General features: G+C 39.4%; 1 protein-coding gene across 1 annotated transcript; it reads left to right on the forward strand.

Moving 5' to 3' along the window:
* Positions 1 to 43: 43 nt before the first annotated feature.
* LOC137286703 (pre-mRNA-splicing factor syf2-like) lies at positions 44 to 10,086 on the forward strand. Its single transcript, XM_067818685.1, has 7 exons — positions 44 to 210; positions 3,606 to 3,695; positions 5,613 to 5,738; positions 6,183 to 6,300; positions 6,962 to 7,052; positions 7,417 to 7,515; positions 8,817 to 10,086. Exons 1-7 carry the CDS (start codon positions 202 to 204, stop codon positions 8,980 to 8,982), a joined length of 699 nt encoding a protein of 232 aa, XP_067674786.1. The 5' UTR covers positions 44 to 201; the 3' UTR covers positions 8,983 to 10,086.
* Positions 10,087 to 27,856: the final 17,770 nt, after the last annotated feature.

Genomic DNA, 27,856 nt, shown 5'->3' on the forward strand with positions numbered 1-27,856 from the left:
ATCAACTGTTTCCAGTTGTATTCTGAATCTCGTTTCTGAAAACGGTTTCCAAGAAAATAGTTCAGACTAAGACTCCAAACATCACATGCACTTTCATTTACCTCAAATGAATCCGTTGGCGAGTGATATCAATGGTGTTTGGAGCTCTGGAAGCTCAGTCGTGTAAAGGAAATTGACATTTTGAGTTTGCAGCAAGAAGTCATGGCTTCGGTGTGTATAATAACTTAACGAAACCCAACATAACTAAGCATGGATTACAAAATGTTTAATTCATTCGTACAATTTTACTCATTTAGGTCACATGATAACGATTAACGGATAGATCTGTGATACACAGGACTAACAAAATATATAGCAAGAGACGTTGTTTTAACTGATCCACACACAGCATAACACAGTGTGACATTTCATAATGATTGACTTTTTCATAGTCACCAGGGCTAGGAGTCTTGTGTGTGAAACTGGAAATGTTCTGTTGAGCCTAGTGACGGACAATATCTAGCTGGCATTACAATTAGATGGGTTACAGTAAGCCCCATAACTGTTATCAAATAAAGATCAAAAAGGAAAAAGACTTCCACCAGTATTCCCCCCTTCAATTTCTTCTAGTCAAATCATATTACCTAAATGTGTATATGCAGAACCGTTACCAAAATATGTGGATAACTTTGATAATTGATTCATGGATTACGGTTATTGTCATGCAATCCCGTATATTAAAGGGGCACTGATGCGGAGCAATTTTAGTGGACTGGTGTAAACTTTTGTTATTGTTTTTCTCCTGTGAGTACCTGGATGATATCCCAGAATTCATAACTGGTTCGTGACCTTTGCTGCGAAGTCCGTTTGCACAATTGATAGTTTAATTATAGACAGATCAACTTAGGTGAAGTCATTTTTACTTCATTACAAATGTATTATGAAAACAAATGATACACTTTGAAGGTTAATCATCTGCCAGTGGTAGAAAAGGTAAAAAAACTATTAGGACGGAAAAATAACGAAGCCAATGCACGTCTCTATATTTTGTCTCATAACCCTAATTAGTTTATTGTCATATTTGTATGATTTTGAAAATTATTAAAAGAACATGCAGTCTGCTTATACTTATAGTAAATTACTAACATGACAGCAACATTTATACATTGTATAGATTGCCAATGTGGATCCTATACGTGATCTAGTGTGTGTTTTCTGTCATATGGATTCTGCTGAATGCTACAACAAATAAATTAAAACAAAATGCAAATAATGAATGTAAAACAGACTAATTTTATAGCAACAATGTCAGGCTACTACCTTGTTCAGGAATGTATACATCAATATCCACATAAAAGAAATCGTATTCCATTCATCTGCAGCTGGTAAATAATCCTGCTCTGTGTCGTGTGATTTGCGAAAAAGTAACACATCGCTTCACGTCTTTCACATTGGTGAAAACCTGATAAACCTCTCATTGGTCACCCAAGATAGCACACCTGGCAACTGACTGTATGATGTCCACCATTCTAAGTAATTTAGTTAACCAATAATGAGCAATCAATCAATCAATCAACGCAAGGGTGGTTAATTCTTTGAAGGGACGATGTTGTTTTTACACTCGCACTTTACGACAGGGTGTAGTCAGTATAGATGAGCACATCTACACACACTGCCTTTTTGACAAATCCTTTGTTAGAAGATAAAAGTAATTAATCAATCAGTGTGTTATCGGTTAATCCTTTGGTCGATGTTTGTTTTTGTAACTCACATGATAAACCCTCTTGCATCACTTACATGCACATATTACATAACATACAACACGCTTGCCATTACAGACCTTAATTTATAATGTTGAATATTTACTCCATACAGGAGAAATGCCAAATGGGAACCTTTTTTGAGTAACCTGAGCGGTGTTACTACTAATTATACCTGTTGAGAGAATGATGACAAATAACACGTGTAGGTTTACACCATCAAACGCGAGTTACAGCAAGGAAAATGTAATCTCTGTGTCACATGCAGTCTGAAAACACTTATGGGCCAAAACTGTTTTGAGGATATCAACGGAACTTCGTTACATAAGGAATACATACAGGAATTTGCTGTGTACTTGGGTAAATAGGTGTAATAAGATTTTTTTTACATAAGAACATTTTCAGATTTCTGTACCAAAGGCAAAGTTATCGTGTTTAGTTTACGAATTCAAATAAATCAACTGTGTGTCTTTATTATCATAAATAATAAACCAGGGTAGGTACCATAGCTACCAAAATTTACATATGATATTTTCTATCACAGCTGAACCAACACTCAAAACTATCTAAATATAAAGCTTTGCAATCTTTCGGACTGAAACAAATGTGGCTTGCTACGTGCCTGTAGATATCATATTTTCACATAACATGATTAAATAACGAGGTTGAAAACACTGAAATAGGATCAAACTGGATCATTCACTATACCATCCAGGCATCAGGAAAAAAACTACACTGCTGGGATATTTTGCTTCAATCAGACAAGGAATACCAGGGATATTTTTAAATAACAGCATATTACGGGCATCTGACCTCCTGACTGTTTAGGTGAAGAAATTCTGCTAAGGTGGACCAGAGCCCAGTCCCTTTGTCCGTCACGGTCGAGGGAGCGGGCACTGACCAATTTGCAGTTTGGTTTCGTGATTGGACCGTTGGAGAGAAACATTATTCGCTCCACATCAGTGCCCCTTTAAGTCTCATGTGATGTCGCGGAGCAATAGTTTTGAACTACTCACAATGTCACACCAGTCTGACAAAAATGTTTGGAATTTCTGCATTACATATAAATATACTAAAGCTGAAGAGAATCTCCCAGAACCTCATCTGTTGGAGGGCTGCTGTTGCGGCCCTTTGTTCCTTGAATAATTAAGAGCAAGACACTAAATCTAGACACTCCATCATGGAGATAAATAACCTACAATCACCTATGCCACTAATACCAAATGTTTTTTTCAGCTGTCATGTTTTTACTCAGTCTTCACATCTTCACATCTCATCCTCTTCTTTCCTAGATGACAGCACATAGTGCAGTGGGCTGTCATACATACTCATACATGGTAAACCATTACCAAATTCATGAAAAATAAGGTTTGGTCACATTTTGTGTGCACACAAATGGGTGATGATTGCAAATGGCTTCATTAGGCAAAACTTTTATTCATGATTTGAAATATTAGTCGTATTTCAATTTGCTGATTCAATGAGTAAAATAATCAGTGAGAATACTAAATGAAATCATATTAAAATATAATTGTTGTCACCCTAAGAGTGATACGGGCAGAAGTCTTTACCCTTTTTGATTATAGTTGAATCTCAGTTTGATAGAAATTATGTGACAAATTTATCCATCTTAGTGCATTTGATAGATGTTATAATAGATCCTTAATTTGCACAAGTAGATATGGATTGTTGCATAAGTTTTCAGTTTTTGTTTGGGGCTTTTACTAAGATTACTTACAGATGTTAAGATCCTAAAGTTGGACATTGAGTATACAGTATATGGTGTTTGAGTGTGTCTATACTTGACATGGTATATTTGCCCATATATGAAACATCTTATTTTGTTGTAATGAATTGCATTTTCAGACCAGCACCACTGAGAAATCATCAGCACAAGGATCGGCAAAGAGAAAATTTGATCGAATAAATCGACTTCGAGATCTGGAACTCAAAATGGTTTGTTTCTTTTCTTAGCTTTTAGTACATTTGTAAGATCACATGATATTTTATTGTTTAAACAAACTTTTCAATCTATAACAATGTTGGAAGTTCATCTCTTGATATTTTATATTGACAGTAAAGTATATCATTATATTATGATTTTGTATTTTGAATCATGCCACTATCGAAAAATAGTACAATTACAATAGCACAAAAGATGTCACCACCTTGAGTTTGTGAGATATGTTAGCAGTTACATGAACTCATCAGTCCCTCCTGGATTCCATGGCAAATGTTTAAGAATTCCACAGCAAATTTAAGCAAATTCTGCACCCAATTTTTCAATATCCTGCAAAACATTCTGCGGTTAAAACATTTAGAAAATACAACAAAAACATTATACAGATCATCATTGTTTAATTCTCAAACACAGATATAAAGTTAAGTCGACAGTACACATCACATCTTGAGTAAGTTTGATGACAAGTACCCACACCTTTTTCTGTGTTTGAGAATTAAACACTCACTGAAAGTTATTTCTCTCCTCTCAATCGTAACTTTGATGCAGATGAACAACTTCCTGTTTCATACAAACATTTTTATACCTAAAAGGAATCTGAAATAATTTCAATTTTCAAAATGATCGATTTTGAGAATGTAAATGAAGGGTCAAATTCATCTAATAGTATTTGAAAGATGCCTAAAACTTGCTTTATTAATAAAGTATCTTTAATCATGTTTATTTTGAAACTGTTGTCACAATAAATATGTAAGTCCTTTTTATATGTAACTAGTCCTACTTTTGACAGTAAATCTACTTCTCGTTTCGGCTGAGTCAGTTTTCACTCAGTTTTTAAAATAAGCAAATTCCGCGGCAGAAAAATGGCAAATTCTGCACAGATTCTGCACAAAAATGTGTTTTCTGTAGTGATCAGACGTTTTCTGCATGACAGGGTAAATTTTTTGTAACCGCGGAATTGAGGAATCCAGGAGGGACTGACTCATTGACATTTTCAGTTTGCTTTCAGTATTGAAGGGAACTCTTAAAACAGTAGACACAGGAAAGATAGCATGCCTATGTTCCACTTAGGTCACATAGAATAAAGAATTTAAGGCACTGGGTGGAATGGGCCTTTTTTGACGACCCGTTAGATAGTACTAAGCATACATCAAATATTTTGTATATTTTTATAACAAGTATCCCCACGCTACACCAGGCAACACTATCATTTCTTGAAAGGACCACTGGAATTGGTGGTCCACTAAACCCCTCATTTTGTAGAGCTAGAGTAGATACCCTAGACACAACAAATATTTTGCCATACCACCCACCTGTTCGACCAACCCTGTTAAGGATTTACATGCTAAGAATAGGATAAACTGGTGATGGTGGAAATTAGTAAACCTGGAACTGCACTTTCCCTGCTGACTGATCTCATGAATTGGCCAGAAGTAGACAAACATGCTGATCAGTGGCAACAGTCTATTACCATTTAACAACCTCCATGCTGTAGTGGGTAGAGGAGATAGAGCAGTAGGCCACATGTTTGATGCCCTGACACATCATAACAGGAGGTGTTAAAATATGGTACTTGTTGGTCTGTGTCTACATGGGATACTCAGCATAACTGCAGCATCTCAGTAAGCTAGTACTGTAAATGCAGCATAAGTGTGGGCTAGTACAAGCAACCACACATACCCATGCATGCACGTCGTCATAAAAAGAAAATGTTCTCCAGTACTCCACCTATCACCATTCACAAGGGCAGAGTAGAGAGTCAGGGTATCAAAAGCTGGCAAAGCTTAGCATATTTTACAATTGGTGATTGGAAAATAACTTGATTCAAATAAATAAATCTTCCTGATGTGTATGTAAGAACAATTATGTTGTTGACATATGTCACCACATTTGTCAATGTTTACCTGATACAGAATGAAGCCAGAAAGTTGAATCACCGGGAGGTTGTAGCTGAGGATGAAAGAAAGAAACGCCCCAAAAATTTTGAGGCCAAGAAGATGAGGACAGAATGGGAGGAGGAAGTGGAGAAAAAGAAGAAGGTAACAGCTTTGCACTAACCTGCAGAACAAAGATCAGTTTAGAGAGTAAGAGTTGTGTCCCTTAGTTAAATCATTCATGCCAATGCCCAGTGCTACTCAGTGGTGTCCCTTGCCCTCGTCTGCTTCTTGTGAAATTAAAATTGCAACAAAACCTGAATTGTGTTGAAAGAGATAATGTCTAAATACAGTTCCAGGTGTTACAATTATTGGAGAAGATATAACAGTAGCTCAGCAGTTATCAAAGGAAATTTGGTTTTAAAGTCTGAATAATAACAACAAACATGCATCACCTCCAAAAGCCTGAAATAGATAACATGTAATATCAGCCAAATTGCGAGTGGGAAAGGTGACTAAATGACTAGTGCCAAGTTGTATGACTGTTGTAATGAAAGCTTGTTTGAGTCACTAGGAGGGGATGTTACATATTTCTGTGTCACTATGCAGGAGTGTGAGGAACGAGGAGAGGTATATGACAGAGTCAAGTTGCTGGATGTCGGTGCGGATGAAGCCGAGAGGTGGGAGAGGAAGAAGAAGAAGAAGAACCCTGATACAGGATTCGCAGGTACGACTCCCACTCAGATTCTCTGTTGTCTACCACTTTGTTTGCTACAATGATTAATCAAGTGGATTATAATGTAGTCCTTGTAACTCCTATCAAGACCCCAGGTTCCCCCACCAGCAGCCATCCTCAGGAACTGGAATAACTGATCATTGCTTCAACTTTATGTTCAAGATTTATTTACCTTAAAATGTATTATGAGATATAGTCCAATAGGACAGTTTGTGTTTACAATTACAGGGGTTCAAAAATCCTATTGTCCAACGCCTGGGACAAGTCTGTTTTCATTTCGGGCAATCAAATAATGGTATCTTACTTGTACATGGACGACTAGATAATTTCCACTTATGGTTTCAGCCTGCAAATAATTTCATTTCCTATCTGCTCATAATGTAGCTATTACATTTCACAATAATAGTAATTTAGAGCCATCACTCTTTGAAATTTATCACTCTTCGATAAATAGTCCAGTAAACATTAACATCAAACAATGTGTCATAAAATCAGGGCAAATGGAAAATTACTCAGGACAAGTTACTTTTTAGTAGGCACTTGCTCTGTGGCAAGTGGCTTTCAAAAAAAATTTGAACCCCTGAATTAGCATGCTATACACAAGTAGGAAACTTCATTTCAAACTTATCTTGACATTATTGTTGCTTTCTAGACTATGAGCAGGCCACATTCCGCCAGTACCAGACCCTTACTAAACAGATTAAGCCCAACATGCAGGAGGTCGACAGACAGAAGGACAAGCTGTGAGTACCCTCCACTTACTAGTATATTGTGATTAAAGAGGCACCTTTCTGTCCTCAACAAGCAAGACCTTACATTGTAAATCATTCCATAGACTAGGAGCACATAATTGCTGTCTTTAAGCAGTGATTGACAAATATCTGGGAAAAAGATCAGCGTGTCTGCCACATTTTCTCACTCTGCACCCCCTCTATATTGATTTTTTTGTCACAGGTGTTTTTGAAAGAGTTAACAAGTTCTATTCATGTTCAGTTTGACATGTAAATGTTTTGTTCCATGTCTGTTTTTTTTTCAAAAGTGGTGATGATTTCAGCAGTTATTGTGGACTTCTAATGGTTGTGCACTAACATCTGCTTCTCTACACAGTGGTGATGACTTCTATGCTACCTCCAACACGCTGGGCCTCCATCAGCAGAAGGACACCAAGGAGGCCGTGGACCGCATGGTTGAGGACCTGGAGAAACAGTCAGTATACTCTTGCTTCCTTATAAACTGTCCTTACACAGCCCCTTGGGATTCCTTGTTAATAGAAAACGACCCAAGTAGCATATTGTTTACAGGTTGGGTGATAGATCATTATGTCAGTTATTGCATTTTCTAGTCCAGAGCAGAGTGTTTACATTGCAATGCCCAATGGCTTGAATACTGCCACATGTGACATTACACTGTATGTTGCAAAGAGAACTAATAAACTATATTTGTGTTTTCCCATTGTGGTACTGTCAGGAGGAATACTTACCAGGGCCAAGATTTGCAAGGCTCTCTTAGACATTACATAGTCGAAAATTAATGTTAATGTATGACATTTTCAACCATCTTAACACCAGGACAGTCTAAGTAAACTTAGTCTCAGTGTATTTCGTTACACTCCACCACTGAGTGTAACAAAACCTAGTAGAAGGTCGCGTCAGGTAACCTTTGAGCGACCAATGACCGTCCAATCAAACGCGGGACGGTTAAATAGATTTAACCATTCAGACAACGGCTACTATTTACGGATCGGAGGGACTTTCAAAATATTCAGGTCACTGACACAGATCTCTCCACAAACAAAACTCTGCATATGACACAGTTATTTGACCTGCAGTATGTACGCTTTGGGGTTTCTGTTGACATGATTACCATTAGCTAATATTTCCGCAAGATGGCATCCTTGAATATTGCCCAAAACACCATTTTCAGCGACTGTTTACTCACTGTTGTTATGGTTGTACGTACACCATGTGCATCACTCGGAAGCAAGCGTATGCTATATAGCATTCCGAATTGTTCGGGTACGAACCATTTCAAGATAAGAACTTCAAAAGGTATGTGTGAATGTCCACTTTCGCGATTTGGTAAGCTGTGTTCTGATTGGTCAATCTCAAAGGTTACCTGCTGCGACCTCCCATAAGGTTTTGTTAGACTCAGTAGTGGAGTGTAACAAAAAGTACTGAGGGTAAGTTTACTTAGACCGAACACCAGGAGAGCTTCGAAAATCTAGGTCCAGTACACCATAATTGGCTGGTTTAGAAAGAACAGTTAGAATTCAGTGAACCAAAAAGGGAAAAATAGCTGTCATAATCCTCACAAAGATGAAACCTGAATTTTGTATGTGTACCTGAGCCTGGAGTGTGTGTTGTCATCTGAATTGCATAAATTCTTGTCTATGTTTTTAAGACTAAAATGGACTGTAAATGGTGCTAAGAGCCAAGTTTTGTCAAGTCTGATCCTTTTAGTGCATGCACACAAGGACGTGTCAGTGTAATTTGCTCCTATTCCTTCAGGATTGAGAAGAGATCTAAGTACAGCCGCAGACGGACATTTGATGAAGATGCAGACATTGATTACATCAATGAGAGGAACATGAAGTTCAACAAGAAACTGGAACGTTTTTATGGACAGTACACAGCAGAGATTAAACAGAACTTGGAGAGAGGCACAGCAGTGTGAGCCTGACCTGTTGATGCTCAGTGTAAATAGTCTTTTTCAACAACTCTTGAAACAGGAAACAGCTTATAGGGATTGGAAAACTCTACCACCTCGGCAGACTTAATTAGTGCGCATGAAGAAATCTGTCTCTGATAAATACCTGTAGTTACCACAGAGAAACTGTCTTTGGTTTTCCTGAGGCAGTTTGTCTGTAGCTGATGTCTCCATGCTTTGACTGCTAGTTTTTTAGTGCATCATAACCCGTTGATCTAAGGTACCAAGCCAACAAGGACAAATCTGATACCATCCTGATCATGAGCCTATATTTGTCAACATTAAGCTCTTGCTCAGGAGCTTCACAAAAGTGGTTTCTGACTCTAGCCAGGATATAATTAAAATAATGTTTGAAGTGGTGTTAAACTCACTGAATGATCCAGAAACACCAAGAGGCATTATGTGGTCATATTGCCAGTTGTAGCTGGAAAGGCCTTGTATCCTTATATTTGTATAATAACAATTGACCAATATATTTTTGGGGTGTAGTTATCATGTTGTAATAGTTTTCATGAATGTAAAGTGTGTGTGGTCACTAAGAATGTAAGGTACTCTCATGCTATCTCTAAATATCATCTCGTGTATTCTTTCCAATTAATGTTCCATTTATTAAGGGATAAACGTTAAACAAATGTGCACAGTGCAAATCCATATAGCCTTCAAACATGAAGATTCTCGGGAGCACATTTAAGCAAAGCGTGCATCTCATTCTTCATGTTTAATGTTCGATAAAGCCAATTCTTATGAAGTGAATGCTTAAAAAATGCAGTTTGTTTAATCATTAAAAAGAAAGAAATGAGCAGTATGATTCAGTCACATTGTTCAGTGCAGTAAAGGAGCGAAAGCCTCAGCCAATCTTGAAACTCTTAGCTCTCTGGTGAGATTGGTAAAAACAAAACTGTTTCATCGGGCAGTCAATGTCAGAATTTCACTTGTAGTTTATTTATTGATAGATACAACTATCAAATTCCAACTTCAGAGGTATGAAATATTGGAAGTGTTCATTATATAGAACAGTGACAGTACTTGTCAGTGAATGTTCAGAAAATAAATTTTATGTACATACTCCAAGGATGGATCTTTTCATTTTTCTGCAAACTGCAAGGATTATCTACATTATGTACACATGGAAAGAAATCTTGCAACACACGCAAATTGTAACCCCTATATAGCCACTTATATTCATATAATAATTATGTGTATATGAGACATGCTGTGATCAAAGATGAACATCACATGCAAAACAGGGGCATCTTCAACTGACAACTGCAGTCTGGCTTGTCATTATGGACCATGGCAAGATATATTGTTGTCATATATTCGAAAACATCAGAAATCTAATGATGTTAACATGCTTACTTCCACCACAAGTATACTCGTAGTATCAATGTCTGCCACGACGAGTTACCTTGTAGCTGATCAGTGGTGTTTCAAGACGTGTTTCCCATGCTGGCACAATCAGCACCAGAAGCAAGTATCTCCTGGCAGTAACAAAGAATCCCAGGAGGTGTTTGCCAACAGGTGAAACTGGTTTTACAATGCCATGAGATGACTTGTAGTGGCATACTCAACTAGTATTGATACTACATGTATTCTCTTGAGAGACTGTCAGCATGTAAGGGACTGTCAGCATTGACGTTGACCACAAGGGACAAACTCCTAGAGAGGAATAAGCCCTCAGAATCATAAGATTTCATCCATTCTTTTCATGTAGCATGTTAACAACAGAATGGCAAAAGAACAAAGTTTGTCCAACAGAATAGTCCACAATCAATAATAATGCTAGATGACCTATCACACAGCAGGATTCTCCAAGTCAAGGAGCAGATGAAGAGAGGGCCAGTGGAATGAGGCTGTACCATAACAGGCAAAGCTATGGCCGGTAGAGTAGGCAGCACCAGAACAGGCAAACGTACCTGTTCTGGCCCGTATAACAAAGATATGGCCAATAGAGCAGGCAAATTGATGACCAAGTAAGGATCCAGGTACAGTGCAGGCAAGAGGGTGACCAAGCAAGCATCCAGTTCCAGGGCAGGCAAAGATAGGGCCACTGTAGGCATCCAGTTCCAGGGCTGGCAACGATAGGGCCACTGTAGGCATCCAGTTCCAGGGCAGGCAAAGAAATGACCAAGCAAGCATCCAGTTCCAGAGCAGACACTCAGAAAACAAATGCACGCATCCAGTTGCAAAGAAGGCAAAGGGATGACCCAGCAAACATCCAGTTCGAGAGCAGGCAAAGAAAAGACCAAGGAAGATCCAGTTCCAGAGCAGGCAAAGATATGGCCAAGCAAGCATCCAGTGTCATAGCATGACCAAGCAATCACAGTTTTCAGACACTCAGAAAACCAATGCACGCATCCAGTTGCAAAGAAGGCAAAGGGATGACCCAGCAAACATCCAGTTCGAGAGCAGGCAAAGAAAAGACCAAGGAAGATCCTGTTCCAGAGCAGGAAAAGATATGGTCAAGCAAGCATCCAGTTCCAAAGCGCACAAATACATGACCAGCAAGCACTGTTCAAAGGGATCGCATGCGTTAGCGGTTTGTTCCACAGAACGCTGTGTGGGATAAGGTTGACAGCGAGTCATGAAACCATGATCTGGTAACATGACCATGAGAGCGCATATAGAGCTATATATGCTATGAACTATTGAGACATATTTGTACAATGGTCTAAAAATACATCGTTTTCGTAAAGTATACTTTCATCTGTAGATACACGCGAATGGTGTACGGTGTACATGTTATATAGAACAGACATCTAGTAATATCGAAATATTCACCTGGTAACTTATTTGCGACAATATTTCCGGGTCTGTTTAGTCTGACGTATCTTTCATTTGAGGTACTACATGCATGTTACTTGAAGTAATAATCCTTAAAATATCGTTGGTTAAACGAATTGGAGTGATTTGAGGGCTGGGAGATTTTGCTAGTTACGTGTTTGCATGAACAAATCCATCTACCCAGACAATACCATCTACGTGGGTAATAACAGGAATCAGGCTGGCGCTAACACGTTTCCATACATAATGTACTGATGAAGCGGTGCAAACATCGAACGATGACATGGTACGACTGAGTCATATATATTACAATACAGATCAGTGGTGCGTGGTATATAGAGAAACCATGCATCACTGTTGAGCCTGATTCAGCAAATATGCTGTTTGACAACTACCTTCGTTTTCTTTAGTCATGTGAGCATGACCGCCATTGCTACGTGTACATCGTGGTCATTGTCTTCCAAAATGGCCCGCATTTTCAGAACATAAAATTTGAATTCTAGTTATATGTTTTGAACAGACTCTGTGATATCATTGTCAGTACAAACAGAACGTTTAACCATCTTCAGGGCACTATAGAAGAACAAGAGATGGTAAGATGGTTAAATAGTTATTATTTCATTGCTGAGATGTGTGTGATGTACTCGATACACTGACAGTGCCACAGTCAGTTCCATTAGGCTACACCGCCGTTCCAAAACATGGGTATACAGAATGTCAAGTCACAAGAAAAAAAATTCGACATTTCTCGGTTCAGTATTGTGTATGGCCGCCCCACGCCTTCACCACTGGCAAACACCGTCTCCTCTTCGACTACCTGCTGCTTGTGAACACGTGGTTGGGGATTCTGCGCCAATGCTGTTGCAAGACAGAGCCAAGTTCCTACAAATTCTGAGGTTGGTTCCTAAGACCACGAAATCTTCTCCCAAACGCATCCCCAACGTGTTCTATTTGATTAAGGTCAGATGACCGCGATGGCCAGTCCATGACGTTGATTGCAGTTTTGAAAGGAATTACGTGTCAACATCGCGGTATGCGGCCGAGCATTATCATGCTGGAACTGTACACCTGGGCCATGTGCCGTCATGAAATGAACGAGTTCAAGGGTGAGCACCTGGTAGCGGTAAGCAGCAGCTTTGACGTTTCCACGGATGACCAGAAGTCGGGAACAGTTGTTTCCACAGAAAGCACCTCACGCCATGCAACTTCCGCCCCAGAATCTGTACATATCATTGGGAATACCGTTCCGAAGTCGTCTCCAGACTCTATACCTGCCGTCCGCGGTACACCTGGATTTATCGCTTAAGACAACTCGATTCCAAACTCTCTGGGTCCATCGGGGGTGACGTTGGGCCCACAGCAGACGTTGACGTTGATGAAACGGCGTCAATACTGGCCAACGTCGAGAATGGAGATTGGCATCCCGCAACCGATTTCGAATGGTCTGTGAAGACAGTCCACCTCTAAACATCTCAGCCCTGGTTCATGTAGCCAGAGACCATAAAATAGATCTATTATATGGTCTCTGGTGTAGCCGGCAGAAATCTGTCATGTACGTGAGGTAGGACGATTTGACGGTCTTCTGCTCGTGACGTCACACGTGGACGACCCGACTTTGGGAGATCAGAAGTGGTGCCAGTTTGTTGCAGACGACCTCGCAAGTCATACTGGCACAGTGCGACGGCTGCATCCCATTGCTCTTGTGACGTTAATAACTGATCTCCCACTTGCAACATGCTAACGGCACGTTCACGTTGAACATTTGACAATCGTGGCATTTAAAGTACCGTTAGAACTATGGTTCAATAGTGTTATCAATTCTTGAGGCCAAGGCAAACACGTGCAAATGAAGAAAACTTCGATGCGAAGATCACGTGATCGACTGCACGTGCAAAACCTGATTTGGCACTAACGTCATTTACACGACGAATGGATGGGTTTGAGTGTGTTTTGCTAACGTTTTTCTAGAGTCGAAAGATAGGGAACCCATTTCGAATACATGCACATAGATGTATCATCAGAGATGATTCCTTAGAAGCAATGAACACGATACCGCTACAACTTGATCGCGTTATTGATGACAGCTGTTAACCTTTTCGACGTCGGGCCTGGCGTTGCAGGTACCTGGTAACACGGTGATCATGACAACCCATGCTGCCTTGTTTGCCTGTACCCATTGGTTTCGAATTCGACTACAGCATGAAGACATGTAAATGGGTCATTAAAAGGCATAGTGTTGACACCAGTTGTTCGCGAAAGGGTGAGTGGATTCTACCCCACCGGTGACACCCGGCACTCGCCACATGGCATTGACTCGTCAGAGGTCCTGGAACAAATATTAAATCTCATATATACAAACCGGCGAAAGTCTACATGTTGATTAAATTACATTATACAAACAACCCTTTGAACGTTGTGAAACATATGCCAGAAGAGCCTACATGCATGTGCATTCTGCATCTTTAGCAAACCAACCTCCGGAACAAACATGCTCAACGCAAGCATGCACGTGCAGTTCGGAACAGGGTGTGTTTGTAATATATTCACAGATGGTATAGTATATTCAGTATGTACTTGTAGTTTAAAAAATCGAAAATTATCATTTGTAATTTGACTTTAAAATGCGAGGTACGATATTGTTAACGCTGTGTATAGTTATAAATAAAAGTAGATTTTAAATCATAATGTTTTCGTAATAAAGTCTAATAGTATTTTTTATCATCTGGTATGATTTTGTATTTGAAAACAAATAACCCACACTATTTACTATGTAGTAGAGGCCCAGTGGATCGACGACCATGCTGTTCATTGGGACTAAAACGTCACTTTGTCCTGAAATTTGAACTACTGTCTCTTAGGTAGCATTCCATTACTTATTTACTAAGCCTGTAAGCTGGAACAGAATCGAATTACATATTGCATTCATGTGCAAGACACACCTGGTGTGGCTCCGAGGTACGTTGCCAGAGGTGTTGCGGGTCGCTGTATGTACAGTGTTTCTGCATTCAAATGGTTTGTGTTAATTCGCCTGCTCCAATCCTGATTACGTTCTGAATCCAGATTCTGATTCTGACCATTTACCAGTGAGATATGATCATTTATGACCTTTCATCTTGTACTCTGAATGATGCTATTCTGTAAAACTTACACGTGTGTCACTCTGAGTCGTGAACTGTGAATTGTTTTGATGTATCTCAAAAACAAATGATGTAAATATATCTTCAGCGACTGAAGTCTGTCTATCAATGGCAACACAGTCCTCTCACAGTCCGGCCACTGTTGGCTACGAGTAGTACTGGAGTGAGTGTATTGGGTTTTGTAACAATAGTCAAGCAATGTCACTTGGAGGGGGAGGGGAGAGACACAAGAAATGGGATTCACACATGTTCCCATGTGCGGAATTAGCCAATCGCCCCACCTGGATACAGAAAATCCTACAGCCATGCACTAAGCTACTGGCATTCCGAGAACCTACTGGGTAGAAGGCCAACTCCACTGATGGGAGTTATACTACTTAGGTTGTTTATTTTCCGGATATGGGGATTATATAACGGTCTGTTGGTTCTATGGTTGTATACTGACTGGGAAAACACCTAGAATTTGATGAAGAGACTCTGTTTTGGCCAGTATGTTTAGTACCCGATGTGCCATTTTTTGTCTCCCCAGCGGAGATAAAGATGGGATTTGGTGGCGTAAAATCATGTTCGTTCAACGTGTGCGTCCATACTGTACATGTGCTCTGACCAAAGGGGCGATACGCATGTGCGTGCCATGTAGTATTCAGAAAACAAATAATTACTCATGTCAACGGGCCCAAGGAAAACCAATAGCAGTCCGAATCAATAATAATTAATTGTTAAGAATTTGAGGTAGTTCAAAATGCACGTTTAGGTCATGCAACACATGCTGGCCAATGTCAAACGGCAGTGGCTTTAAAAGGAAAGCCCATCCACAACCATGAAAGCAAAATACACCCGAGCACAAAATTTAGATCGCCTTCGTAACTTACATTTACAGAGTAAGCAGGGTAGTTAATACCATCTAAAGCTGGACATGCAATGTAGTTTAAATAGATTAGACCACTCGGACCACCGTTGAAATGCTGAAACCCGTCACAACGGTTACATCCGGGTCCTTCGTGATCTAATCTGTACGTTGAGTTTGGGCTGGGTATTGGGTATTGCTATACATTGCTATACACGTAACTTGTATTTCTGTACGTATTGCAATAAACTGGAGAAACGAGGACCTTAGAGAATTTTGGCACATTTGCCAGTGTTTCCTTAACTATATTCTTTTTTTTCAGGTTCAATAAAATACGAATCATTGTGAGATGGCTTATTGAAAATAAATAAACAAAAATAAAGCTTTTCTCAGTTCTCACATGTTTCTTTTCTTTCCAGACACTCTGGCACATACAGTCTAAATCACTTCTTTCACAGAATCTAAGTTAAAACTAGCACCATTCCTAAAAATGAGTGTAGTTAGCTGACGCCGTCGGTTCCAAATGCTTTCCCGTGCTTCAAATACTCAATAACACCCGGAAATCGGCCAACACATGATGTTTATCGACATTGTAAACAAAAAAGTAAACCAAAAAGGGGTTTTACTGGCTGCACTCGTTTACATCGAGTAGGGGTACAGCAGTGAAGTTTCATCAGCTGGCCGTTTCGGCTGGTTCCCATGGTAGCATCTGGAGTTGCTCATTTGTGACGTCATTCTAACTTTACGTCACAATATAATTTGAACGACGTCACCACTGTTGATGACACAGCAAAACAATTGTTTACGTGTCAATACGCAGTGAATAGTTTCCGGGAATCTAATACCATTTGATCATGTTTTTCAACGAATCAGATCACAGAACACAGTAACGTTTGGTTTACAATACTGATTTGTTCACAACTTGACCGTGCAGTAACTGGTATGAGATGCAGTTATTCCACCGTCGAACATAGTGAATTATGTGCACTCCCTTCTCCAAAATTCCCAATGAGCTCTTGTAATGACTGCTTACACATTAAAGCGTCACAAAACCACAGTGGCATCACTGCATATGCACGCCGCTCTTAACGTTAATAGGTCGGTGGGGTGGCCTAATGGTTAAAGCCTTCGTTCGGATTGACGAAGGCCTGGGATCGATTCCTCATGAGGGGACAATCTGTGAAGTCCATTTCTGGTTTCCGGTTTCCCATGTCGTCGTATTGCTTGAACGCTTACTCAGTGCTAACACACAGGTTAATTGTCCTGTCCACTGAAAACAAAATCCACGTTAATGAGCGAAAATCCTCTCGCTGAGCGTATACTTATACATATCTAAAATAACAAAAGTAATATATCCGTCTTAGTGTTGTGCAAAATCCTCTCTCGAATATACGCCATGCTGGGAATACACGGGTGGGTGGGTGTGTTCAGAAACCGTTTCGAGAGCATAGCGACACGGCGATTGGCTGTTTGAAGTTCAGCAGACGATATCAGCCAGTGTGTATACGGGTGTATCTGGTTTGTCAACGGGAGCGGAAGCCTATACTGACCTCGAGGTCATCTAAAGAGTCACACAACTAGGGTATACACAGTTATCTTGTGTGGTGAACTTTTGCCAGGATATTCTGACACATGGTAAGTTGCAGATTCATGCACCGTCCTGTAGTGATCGCGTGCCGAACACACGATGAACATACTGGCACGCACCTGTTGCTTCGTCGTGCAGGTGACAGGTGAGAGTCCCACTCTGCGATACAGATATAGGAGCACTACACTGTACATACATGCCCTGATGCATGCAGATCGATAGCCACTGTCTATCATCACCCATGTGTCAGGATGGTTGTAGACATAATATGTGACATCGTTGTCAAGTACTTGATAGAAGGAAAGGCATTTGTCTGGTAAGTCGGCCTTGGGAGTGGCAAGTTACACAGGAACAATGTGTTATAGTCTTGATTACAAAACTCAGTGGAATGTTTGTGTATTACTTTTCATTGCGATGATGTGTTGACCACGTCAGACTACAGTACATGAGGCCATTAACATCCTATTTCATGTATGCTATTTGAGGGAATGATCAATGATGAACAATAATATTGAAGTGCGTATAGATTTTGGAATGATTTCTGCCCATAACCCCTTGAAATAATGATACTAAATAGAACACATTTTAAGTTGTGGTTACAGGCCACAATTTTAGTTTTCATACAATTATGTATATTTGTATTCATGTTGTCAGCTTATCTGAACATTTTATTCCCCAGTGACATGAATGTGGGCATTCTACAACAAAATCACACATTTTCATGACATTTTTCAGTTAAGAAACATGATATTGTAACTTTGAGGAGTGTATCCAAGAAGAACACTGCATTACAACTGCATGTTTAACACAATTTTATTTTAAAAGTCTCCATTTTGGAAAGAGCAGAAAATTTGCATTTTTTAAAAACTTACTGGTGAGCAATATTTCTGCTGACTTAAAAACGTTTATTCACGTTATTAGAACAGAAATGTTATATGAACCATCCTTAAGTCCTCTGGTTTAGAGCTTGATTAGAATTGCATCAGCAAAGCATCTTTGTCATAAGAGGCATCTTACAGGATTATCCCAATTGTGCAGATGCTGCTGATCACTGTATTGTCTGATTCAGACTTGATTATTTACAGATCGCTGCCATATACCTGCAATATTGCTGAGTGTGGCGTAAAACTAAAGTCATTCACTCACTCTTACAGGATGAGACTTATTGACTTGCCATCACATCCTAGATACTGTCTAGATTAATACTTATGATGAAAGTCACAAGATTGTGTGGTTCAGATCATTATTTAAAACTGCTGTTTTTTTGTCTGAATCTTGCTGAGTGTTGTGTTTAACAGTAAGCACAAAAATGGTAAGGTGTAATTCCTGCTGGATGTTTATTGGCATTGTGAGCAGGAGATCCAAATAGCAATCCTCCCCAACAATGCTAACAGATATAACATCACAAATATAAATCACAAGGAGCCTTTTTACATAATGTTATCTTTTTTGCCTTTTCAGTTTATCAGGTTTTAGCTGACAACACTGTTGGGAGTCTCTCTTGTATAATTTCAGACATGTTTGCATGCGGCAAGGTAATAAATGTCATAGTTTGTTATTTGTTTTCCTGTATGAAATACAGCTGAGATTTTAGAAGCATTAACTGATGCTATTACATGGTCATTTAATCTGATATCATAAATAAATGGCTGATTTGCGTCGTGGCAGAAACCCAGGTAATGCCATTTATTAGAAACTGTATTTGCAAAGCCTGGTTGCAGGGAAATTGTGAAAAGGTCATTGAAAAGATCATTACCTCATTTGTTGTTACAGTGTGCCAATTTAAGAGTGACTGTATTCACCAGTCTTCATATTCAGTAGTGCATATTCAACAGTTTGTTAATTCAATAAATTCAACGTTTATTGATTTCAAGTCTTTCACTTCCTGACTAATGATTTCTGTATTGTTGAGAACATCATTCAGTACTGTTCGTTTATAGAATCCTGGGGCAGTGGGGTGGCCTAATGGTGAAAGCATCCTCTCATGATACCTGGAATGAAACATACTTTATGGATGACAGCTCCTTATTAATTGCATAGAGCGATGTTTCGATGTAGGTTCTTACATCATTATCAAGCTAAGAGTGAATACAACCAGATGATGAGAGTGTGTATACAAAGTATGTTTTGACAAACAGCAGATAAACATTAACAACAGCAAATAATTTGGTAACGACTGCTACATAATAAGGAGAGGCCAGTGAGAGACTAGGAACAATAAATGAGACTGGTGAACAAGCCAATAAACAAGGGGATGAAGTTGTAATAACTAGAAGACTGGGTGTTTTATACAGTTTGTTTTTTGATTAATTTTTCATAGGCTGATGGTATATAATATCCTTGGTCTCTGTTGATCAAAGTTTTGTGGCTGCAGATTTCGATGGTTTCCAATAGTTTTCTTTTTGTGAAATCTTGATTCTTGGTTGATAGGATTTCGACATTGTCAAACTTGATTTGATGGGAAGGGAATTTCTGTTGGTGATCCGAGGGGCTGATTTGCTGTCTGCTTTGGCTGTTGAGGTTTTATGTTCTTTTATGCAGATATTAATTGGTTGGGAAGTTTCACCTAAATAGGAGTCACCACATTCACAGTTAATCTTGTAGATCATTCCTTTGGGGGGATTGCATCGAAATCGTACATCTCTGTTTGTATTAATTCTTAGTTTGATGACGATCTAAGAACCTACATGGAAACGTGTCTCTATGCAAGAAATAAGAAGTTGTCAGCCATAAAGTTGTTTGTTTCATTTTTTGAGCCACCATCTTCTAGAATGCCGATCAAATTAATCATGATACAAGGTTTGATTCTCACATGGAGTACAATGTGTGAAACACATTGTTGCTGTCCTTTGCCATGACATTGCTGGAATATTGCAAAAGCTGGCACTCACTCGGAGAGTACGTCTTTCTTTATCATGAACTTCACTTCAACAAACATGTTTTAGATCAATAAGAATTAGATTATTAAGGAGTAATTGCTCTTGTGTGTCGTGTTAGCGGCAACATGGTCAAGTGTGTCATTAATTTCAAGGTTTAGCTTCATTGAGAATCTCACTGTTAATCATGAAAATGTAGGCAAGGTGAATCAGACATATCCATTTAGACAACTAATGGGTATGGTTGGTAACAGATTGTAACAGGATAGGCAGTCAGTTATTGCCAGATTCATGCCTGACAGTGCCTAGAGCTGATATGCAGTGTACCACACATGCAGTGCATGTTGTTTGATGGCCAGAAGTTAATGGATACTCAGGAGATGTTTGATGTCCTGGTTATAGTTGTTTCCAGCTCTCAGTGCATTTTTGATTTTCTCTGTTGTCTTGTCTGCTGAATTGTTCCAGGAATTCCATGTACAAGAAATAACATCAGTAGAAGTGTACCCAGTAATAGGTGATTGTCAGCTCTCATGATCCTTGCCCTTCATAAATACTGTTTGAAATGTTATAGAGAAAAGAGGAAAACCCCTGGCAACCTTCCTTCACTTTGTTACACAAATATTTGATCAGTTGTGATGGAACACAGGAGTACCTGTACAGCATGTGCGGTAGCCTAGTGTTAAAGCATTTACTTGTCTTGCCAAAGACCCAAGTTCAATTTCTCCCATTGGTACAGTGTGTGGTATGGTCCCTTCATTCAGTTGTTTGTGCCACAGAGTTATGATAATGTTGGAATAATGCTGAAAGCTCCATAAATCTCACTCACTCACTGTGTTATGGGGAAGTATTGAGACCAGTTAACCCAGTTGAGTTTGTGCTGTGGAATGACTGAAGCAAATATGTTACCTTTTAGGTGAAAGTGAATGTGTACATACAGTAATGATTTCTGAGAGCAACAACAATCACGGGGGGAGGAAGGGGGACAGTGATGTAATTGTACAAAAGATAATCACAATTTTTTTGTGTTGTAGTAAATTTTTGTTGTCTTTTTTTCATCCAGGTTTCAGAATTTTCTTGTTCATTATACTGCAGCAGTTGAACTTATGTGTGTGTTATCAACATGTGCTACATGTCAGATAGGTAATACTACACCAACTGCCTATAGAAACCCCTAGTAAAAAGGTTGTCAAATGTGAGCGTGTAATAAAAACAAACATTATGAACCTCCAGTGACGTCATCCCTTTTGTTCCATACAAGGTGGTCCCCTTACAGCCAGTACTGAGACTCAAGGATTATGCTGGGTGTGACTTTGAGTAGACTGGGAGAGGTTCAAGTATGACCTACTTGGGGGTTTTACTTTTTTCAGTAAGGCTAAAGGTTTTTTTTGTCAATACGACCCTTTAGGTGCTACTACTTGCATGTAAGAACTGACTGCTTGCATGCAAGAACTGATTTTGAGCTTCAACCTTCTTTTAAGATTGTAGTTTGTATGATTCTTGCTATATGCACCTGGGTCAATGGACAATGTCTCAGTAACGCACAGGGCTCTAATTACATAGAGACAACATCTCAGAAACACACAGGGATCTTATAATAGAAATATTGTCTCAGTAACATGCAGGGTTATAATTACATAGAGACAATGTCTATTCAAGTTAAAAGTGATATTATAATAATAGAGGATACGATTTTTATTAAACAAGTGCATGAATTGGTTTCAAACTAGCAAAAGCAGGCTTGATACTAAATCTTTCATGAGTTTACTGAATATGGTATTTAACAGAAGAGAGTATAGTATTCTGTTTGTTACTTCCAACACAAATTGATAGAAACTGCGGCTACAGTGTGAGGACTACCACTGCGACAGCAGCATTAGCATTGTGATGTCATTACTCTGAACCCTTATGACGTCATGTATCTAGTGGTAGTACACTAGGGTAATATTGCCGTATGAATATTACACTGCAGTATCTTCCACGGGTGAGTAGTATAGTATTCCCAGAAATTATTGAGAATCATGTTGCGTCATGTAACTCATTACGTTTATTAACTTCTGGCGTTTTACTTACATAAACATGTTAAAACATCATCCTTTTACAGTCTCAGTCTTGTTTTAGTACTTTGTTAGACCTCCTCGCTCAGCAATGCATGCCTGAATACGCCTAGGCACACTACCCATCAAAGTTTGTAGGTAATCGTGTGACAGGGTATCCCAATATTGGACCACCTCGGCCCTCATATCTTCAATATTTCTCAGTCCCTTTTGGTTTATTCTATCCTTCATGACTCCCCACACATTCTCAATTGGGTTTAGGTCTGGGCTGTAACTGGGCCAGTCTAAAACTTGAACATTTTCGCCCGACAACCACTGTTTTGTGTAGCACGCAGTGTGTTTTGGGTCATTATCATGCTGGAAAATCCAATCATCTTCATACAATGTTTGTGCTATCGGAAGAAGGTGACCATATAGAATGTCAACGTATCTTTCTTTTGTCAAGTTTCCCGTGAAAACACACAATGGCGTCACTCCGCGAGCCGATATGCCACCCCACATGTGAAACTTCGGGCTATGTTTTGGTCGCTGGTAGATAGGTTTGACAGTATCTTTGGTCCAAATTTTCACACAATTAGGGAAAAGCCATACAGAACTTTCATCCGAAAAGAAAACGTTATCCCAATCTTGATTTTCATGAGCCCGACACCAGTTTAAACGTTTTTCCTTTTGTGCATCTTTCATCAACGGCGAGGGAATTCCACGTTTTTTCGCCCAATTAAGTCTCTGTAATTCCTGCCTAACTGTTTCATTGCATACCTGAGGACTTCCTCTGCTAATCATTTCATTTCTGATGTTCTCAACACTTTTCAATTTGCCCCTACTCACAATCTGCCCAAGTCTTCGGCGATCCACAACACTGAATTTCCTAGGCCGACCTGCCCCTGCCTTGTGCTCTATCCCGGTTCCTGTTTGGATATTCTTCAAAGTTCTGTATACTGTAGACAGAGGAATACCATGTCTACAAGCTAACACTTTAGCATCAGCCTCACCCCTTTCAAAATCATCTAGAACGAGCTTTCTTTCCTCTCTTGCTGTAAATTCTGCCACGTCAACACAGGAAGCCGTCTGCTCAGACAAGGGACATAACTCTTGACGTAATGAGCTGCCTTCTAAGCCTTCAAGAGTTGTCTCCCTTATTTAGTATACTTAGTTCATAGTGAAAGCCCTTTTTCCAATCTTAGCATCATTAGAAAAAAAACCAAAGATTTTCTCAATAATTTCTGGGAACACTGTAAGTCTTGTTATCTGATTAAATTAATGGATGGTTCACTCATACAAGACATGTTTGTACTGAACTCCTGTTGAGAAGAGTAATTTTGATTGGTTGTTCATTTCAAGCTCAAAATCAAGATATATGAGGGTGCCATCCCGTCCGTCTTGCACCCAAATACCATCCATTGTTCTGTTGCATTTGATCACCCCTGAATTCCAAATACTACTTAACACAAAATCAAAAGCACTTGTCAGAATCTAGCCATGAAGATCCGGATTACAGTTGGCCTTCAGCAACACATGCTTGTCATAAGAGCTGACAAACGGGATCAGGTGCTCAGGCTCTCTGATTGCGTTGACATGTCATTGAATCATAGATCGATGCTCATGCTGTTGATCACTTGACTGTCTGATCCAGGCTCAATTATTTTAAATACCACCACCATATAACCTTAATATTGCAGAGTGTGACGTTTAACGACAACCAACTAGTCAGAGGATACAAAGACAAAATGTTGACCCTACAAATACTTGCACAACAGACATGGTCTTTAAGTATGAGGTAGAAAGTTAAACATGGAATTTAAATTATGCCATTATTCTATTCAATACCTATATATCAAATACATGTATTTAATATTCTTTTGGTCCCACATACCACACTGCTTATGTGCTGCTTACTTAAAAAAACTAACATGGTTCACACAACTACAGACACATCAGAGTATTTCTTTAATTTTTGTATGAATATGTACTGCATATTTGTGTGACAAAACAGTTAGTCATTCTGAAATGGATCTATAAACTTCATGTAGTGTATGTAAACATCGCCTTTCTGTATGCACTGAGCAGTATCTACTGTTAGCGTAAGTCTTGTCAATATTCCTCATACATGACTGTGTATCAATGCAGCTTAAGATGTCACTGGGTTCAAAGTAGTTTTGTATTTATAATTTAATGGCTATCCTATCAGCTAAGAGTACAATGGTCCTTGGTGATCCAGTTAAATAGAAACTTTGGGTCAGTGGATTTGAGGAAAACTGTATATATGTACCTTCACCACATCAACTGTTTTGTAGGTTTTCTGGATGTACAGGAATGTGGTTTACTTGTACTCAGTTGTCCTCGTTGTCACTTATGCATGGTGAAGCAGCTTTCTGATATTCACCAGTATGAAGTCAATGTAAGTACATGCCCAATTGTCTGCTAGAGTAACATATCACTTAATCTCCACTAAAGCATTGGTTTCTGTTCCTTGAACAGGTTCATAGTTTTGTCGATGTGTACATACTTCGTAGATCGAGGTCCCATGTACCTGAATGATAGATGTGTACATTTATAACAAGGCCACATAGGTGGGACATACCAGAAACCAAGTCATTTCTAAATCATGTGATGAAAGTGTGCCTATGTACTTGTTGTGAGTAACCCAAACCTGTCTTCATGATCTTGGAATATTTACCCAAAAGCTGTAAAACTGAAATGCATTTAAAAATTAACTCTGGTCACAGACAAGAAAAAGCACTTTCACACTTGTGGTAGGCATGCTGCATTCAACAATATTAAAGCAATTTTGTTGTGGTCTGTAATGATCAAGTCTGGACCATACAATCCAGTGATTAACATCATGTGCATACAATCTACTCAGTCAGAATAGGATGACATGTGTTTTAGGTTACTGAATACCAATTCTAAACCAGATTTCACAGGCTGACGGTAAGCAAATAATTAGGTTGTAGTCATGGCTAGTTAGACAAATCAGTATGAAAATGTTTTAAAGATCAGCAGCTGATGTTTTGTGACCTTGTATGAAGTACTCCTAACTTGAACTCTCTTTAGATATTAGAAGTGTTTATGGTTTTAAATGGGCAGTTGGTTGTAGATTTCATGTTTTGTCCTTAAAGAATCACGCAGACAACGGGTCTGTGACCCATTTTGAAGGACCAGGCAGTTACCGTAGACCACCATGTTTACAAGGTTTTGAATCTGAATGAAAGCATGGCCCTAGTGGTGACTATAGGTTTGCCAGTGTGACAGTGACTGGAGTTTTTAGTAGTGTCTAACTGTAGGAACCATTATATATTCAGATACGGAGGATCCGACAATGACCCCATTAAATTCTGTCGGAATTTCGAACAGTTCTTACAAGTCCCAGGTAATTAGTCAGCTGACCTGCTGATTCAGATTCAACACGAAATATTCGGTTGACAATGTTCAGGGGTTACTGTATTGTGTGTGGGCTATTGTGTGTCAGTCCCTTGTATGTATTTCTGTCATGTGTGACTAGCCATGTGTGACACACACAAACACATGTAGATACACACCTCTGAACACATCCATTTAGCAGCTTCCTCAGTAATCACGATTTCATTCGTGAAGGGATGTCAATACTTTGTACTTGAAATTATAGTTTCACCGGTCCGCAGGATGTGATATTGCATATGCCAGATTCAGGAGGCTAGACATTCTTTACCTGTAAGTTATGTTAGTTGTATTATTATTCTGAGCCTTATTTCAGTGTCAGTGTCAATGTGATCTGACACTTAAAATGATGGAGACATTTAAACATCTTATGCTATATAGGCTGATCAGAGCTAGTATTGCAAAGCCTTTCTGTCAAATGGAGATCTGTGTAACAATACTTGCACATGCCATCATTGGATAATGTGTTCTTTAGGTATGCTATTCATCAACAATAGCAGTGCAACAATGTTTCTTTTCCGCTATATTTCAATTCATGGCTTGCCATTCGGACTTCCTTTTATATGTAAACACGAGGAAAAGTAATTTTTTTTGCCAATTTAACCAATGCAAGTGATTGATAAACTTAAATTAAATTTGCCTGGACAGGCATGTTGATGGAGGCAGGTGCCCCTTTACATGCTGATATACTTTAACAGGACTTTGCAAGGGTTTGAAAAGACATAAGACTTGTGGTGATCCCTTTTAGAATGAAAAGAAATATTGCTGAGGATGGCATTTTTTTGACCAACCAACCTTGGGAAAAGTGAATTAACCCATGGAGAGGGCACCTGCATATTCTCAGTATTCCCAACTGCCTGACAGCTGTACTTAGTTGACAATCCACATTTCATGCTCTATGAAGCTACCTGAACCAGTCTCACCAGGCTGTATTTACACAAACACTCAATAAGCAGATTAGTTATCAGTGTGAATTATTACCTGTACCTGTTACAGGTTTACAACCTGTCAATTTCTTCATTTAACATGATTATTGCACTCTAGCATCAAATAGCCAAATTACCAGTAAACATCATTAAATAGCACAGATGGAAATATTTGTCTTTGCAGTATGTCTTTGCCCTTTTCCCTTTCCCTCTTTATCCATGACCTTCATCTGTCATGACGTTCACCACTTAGTTCAAGTCAGTCACCCATTGCCCTCTCCCCTCACATCTTGACGTCATCCCACTGACCACTCAGTGACCCTTACTCAATTGTCCTTTGCCAAATCACCCCTTTTCCACCACCAGTTGTTCTTCATCCGTTGCCCCTTGCTCATCAACCCTTGCCCATCACCATCTGACCCTTGTCCCTTGACCATCAAACCTTGTCCTTCATCCTCTGACCCTTGTCTCTTGACCATCAAACCTTGTCCTTCACCCTATCACCCTTGTCCCTTGACCATCAAACTCTTGCCCATTACCCTCTGCCCTTATCTCTTGACCATCAACCCTTGCTCTTTACCATCTGACCCTTGTCCCTTGACAATCAACCCTTGCCTTCACCCTTTAATCTTTGCCTTCATCATCTGATCCTTGTCCCATGACCACAAACTCTTGCTCATTATCCTTTGACCCTTGACCCTTGCCCATCACCCTTTCACTTATCCTCTGACACTGAACATCTGAACATCAATGCTTGCCTTCAGCCATCTGATGGGGCAGTGGTGCAGCTTAGTGGTCAAAGCACTTGCTCATCCTGTTGAAGGCCCAGGTTCCATGGGCACAATGTATGTGGCTGTCTTTTCTTACTGTGATATTGCTACAATTTTGCTAAAAGCAGCTTAAAACCCAACTCATTCACTCCACCCTCTGATCCTTGGCATTTTACAATCAACCCCTGCCTTTCGTCCTCTGACCTTGCACCTTGTAACCCTTTCTCAACATGTTTTCAAGTAAGGTTAAAGCCAAATATCTCAAACACATCCTGGTGTTTGACGGTGCATTTCACCATTGATGATATTTGCTATCATGTTCTGTTTTATGATATAGGCCTTTAGCCATTATGGAATGTTCAATTTCAGATATTACTATGGTAATAGTTTCACCGGCCTAAATAATGTGAATTGTCAAATGTCACTGAGCTGCAAAAAATCA

Source organism: Haliotis asinina, chromosome 6 (genome assembly GCF_037392515.1).
Source record: "Haliotis asinina isolate JCU_RB_2024 chromosome 6, JCU_Hal_asi_v2, whole genome shotgun sequence".
NCBI lineage: Eukaryota > Metazoa > Mollusca > Gastropoda > Lepetellida > Haliotidae > Haliotis > Haliotis asinina.

Coding starts and splice junctions, on each gene's coding strand:
- LOC137286703 (XM_067818685.1), top strand. Junction 7,053..7,416: donor GACAGACAGAAGGACAAGCT/GTGAGTACCCTC, acceptor TTCTCTACACAG/TGGTGATGACTTCTATGCTA. Junction 7,516..8,816: donor GTTGAGGACCTGGAGAAACA/GTCAGTATACTC, acceptor CTATTCCTTCAG/GATTGAGAAGAGATCTAAGT.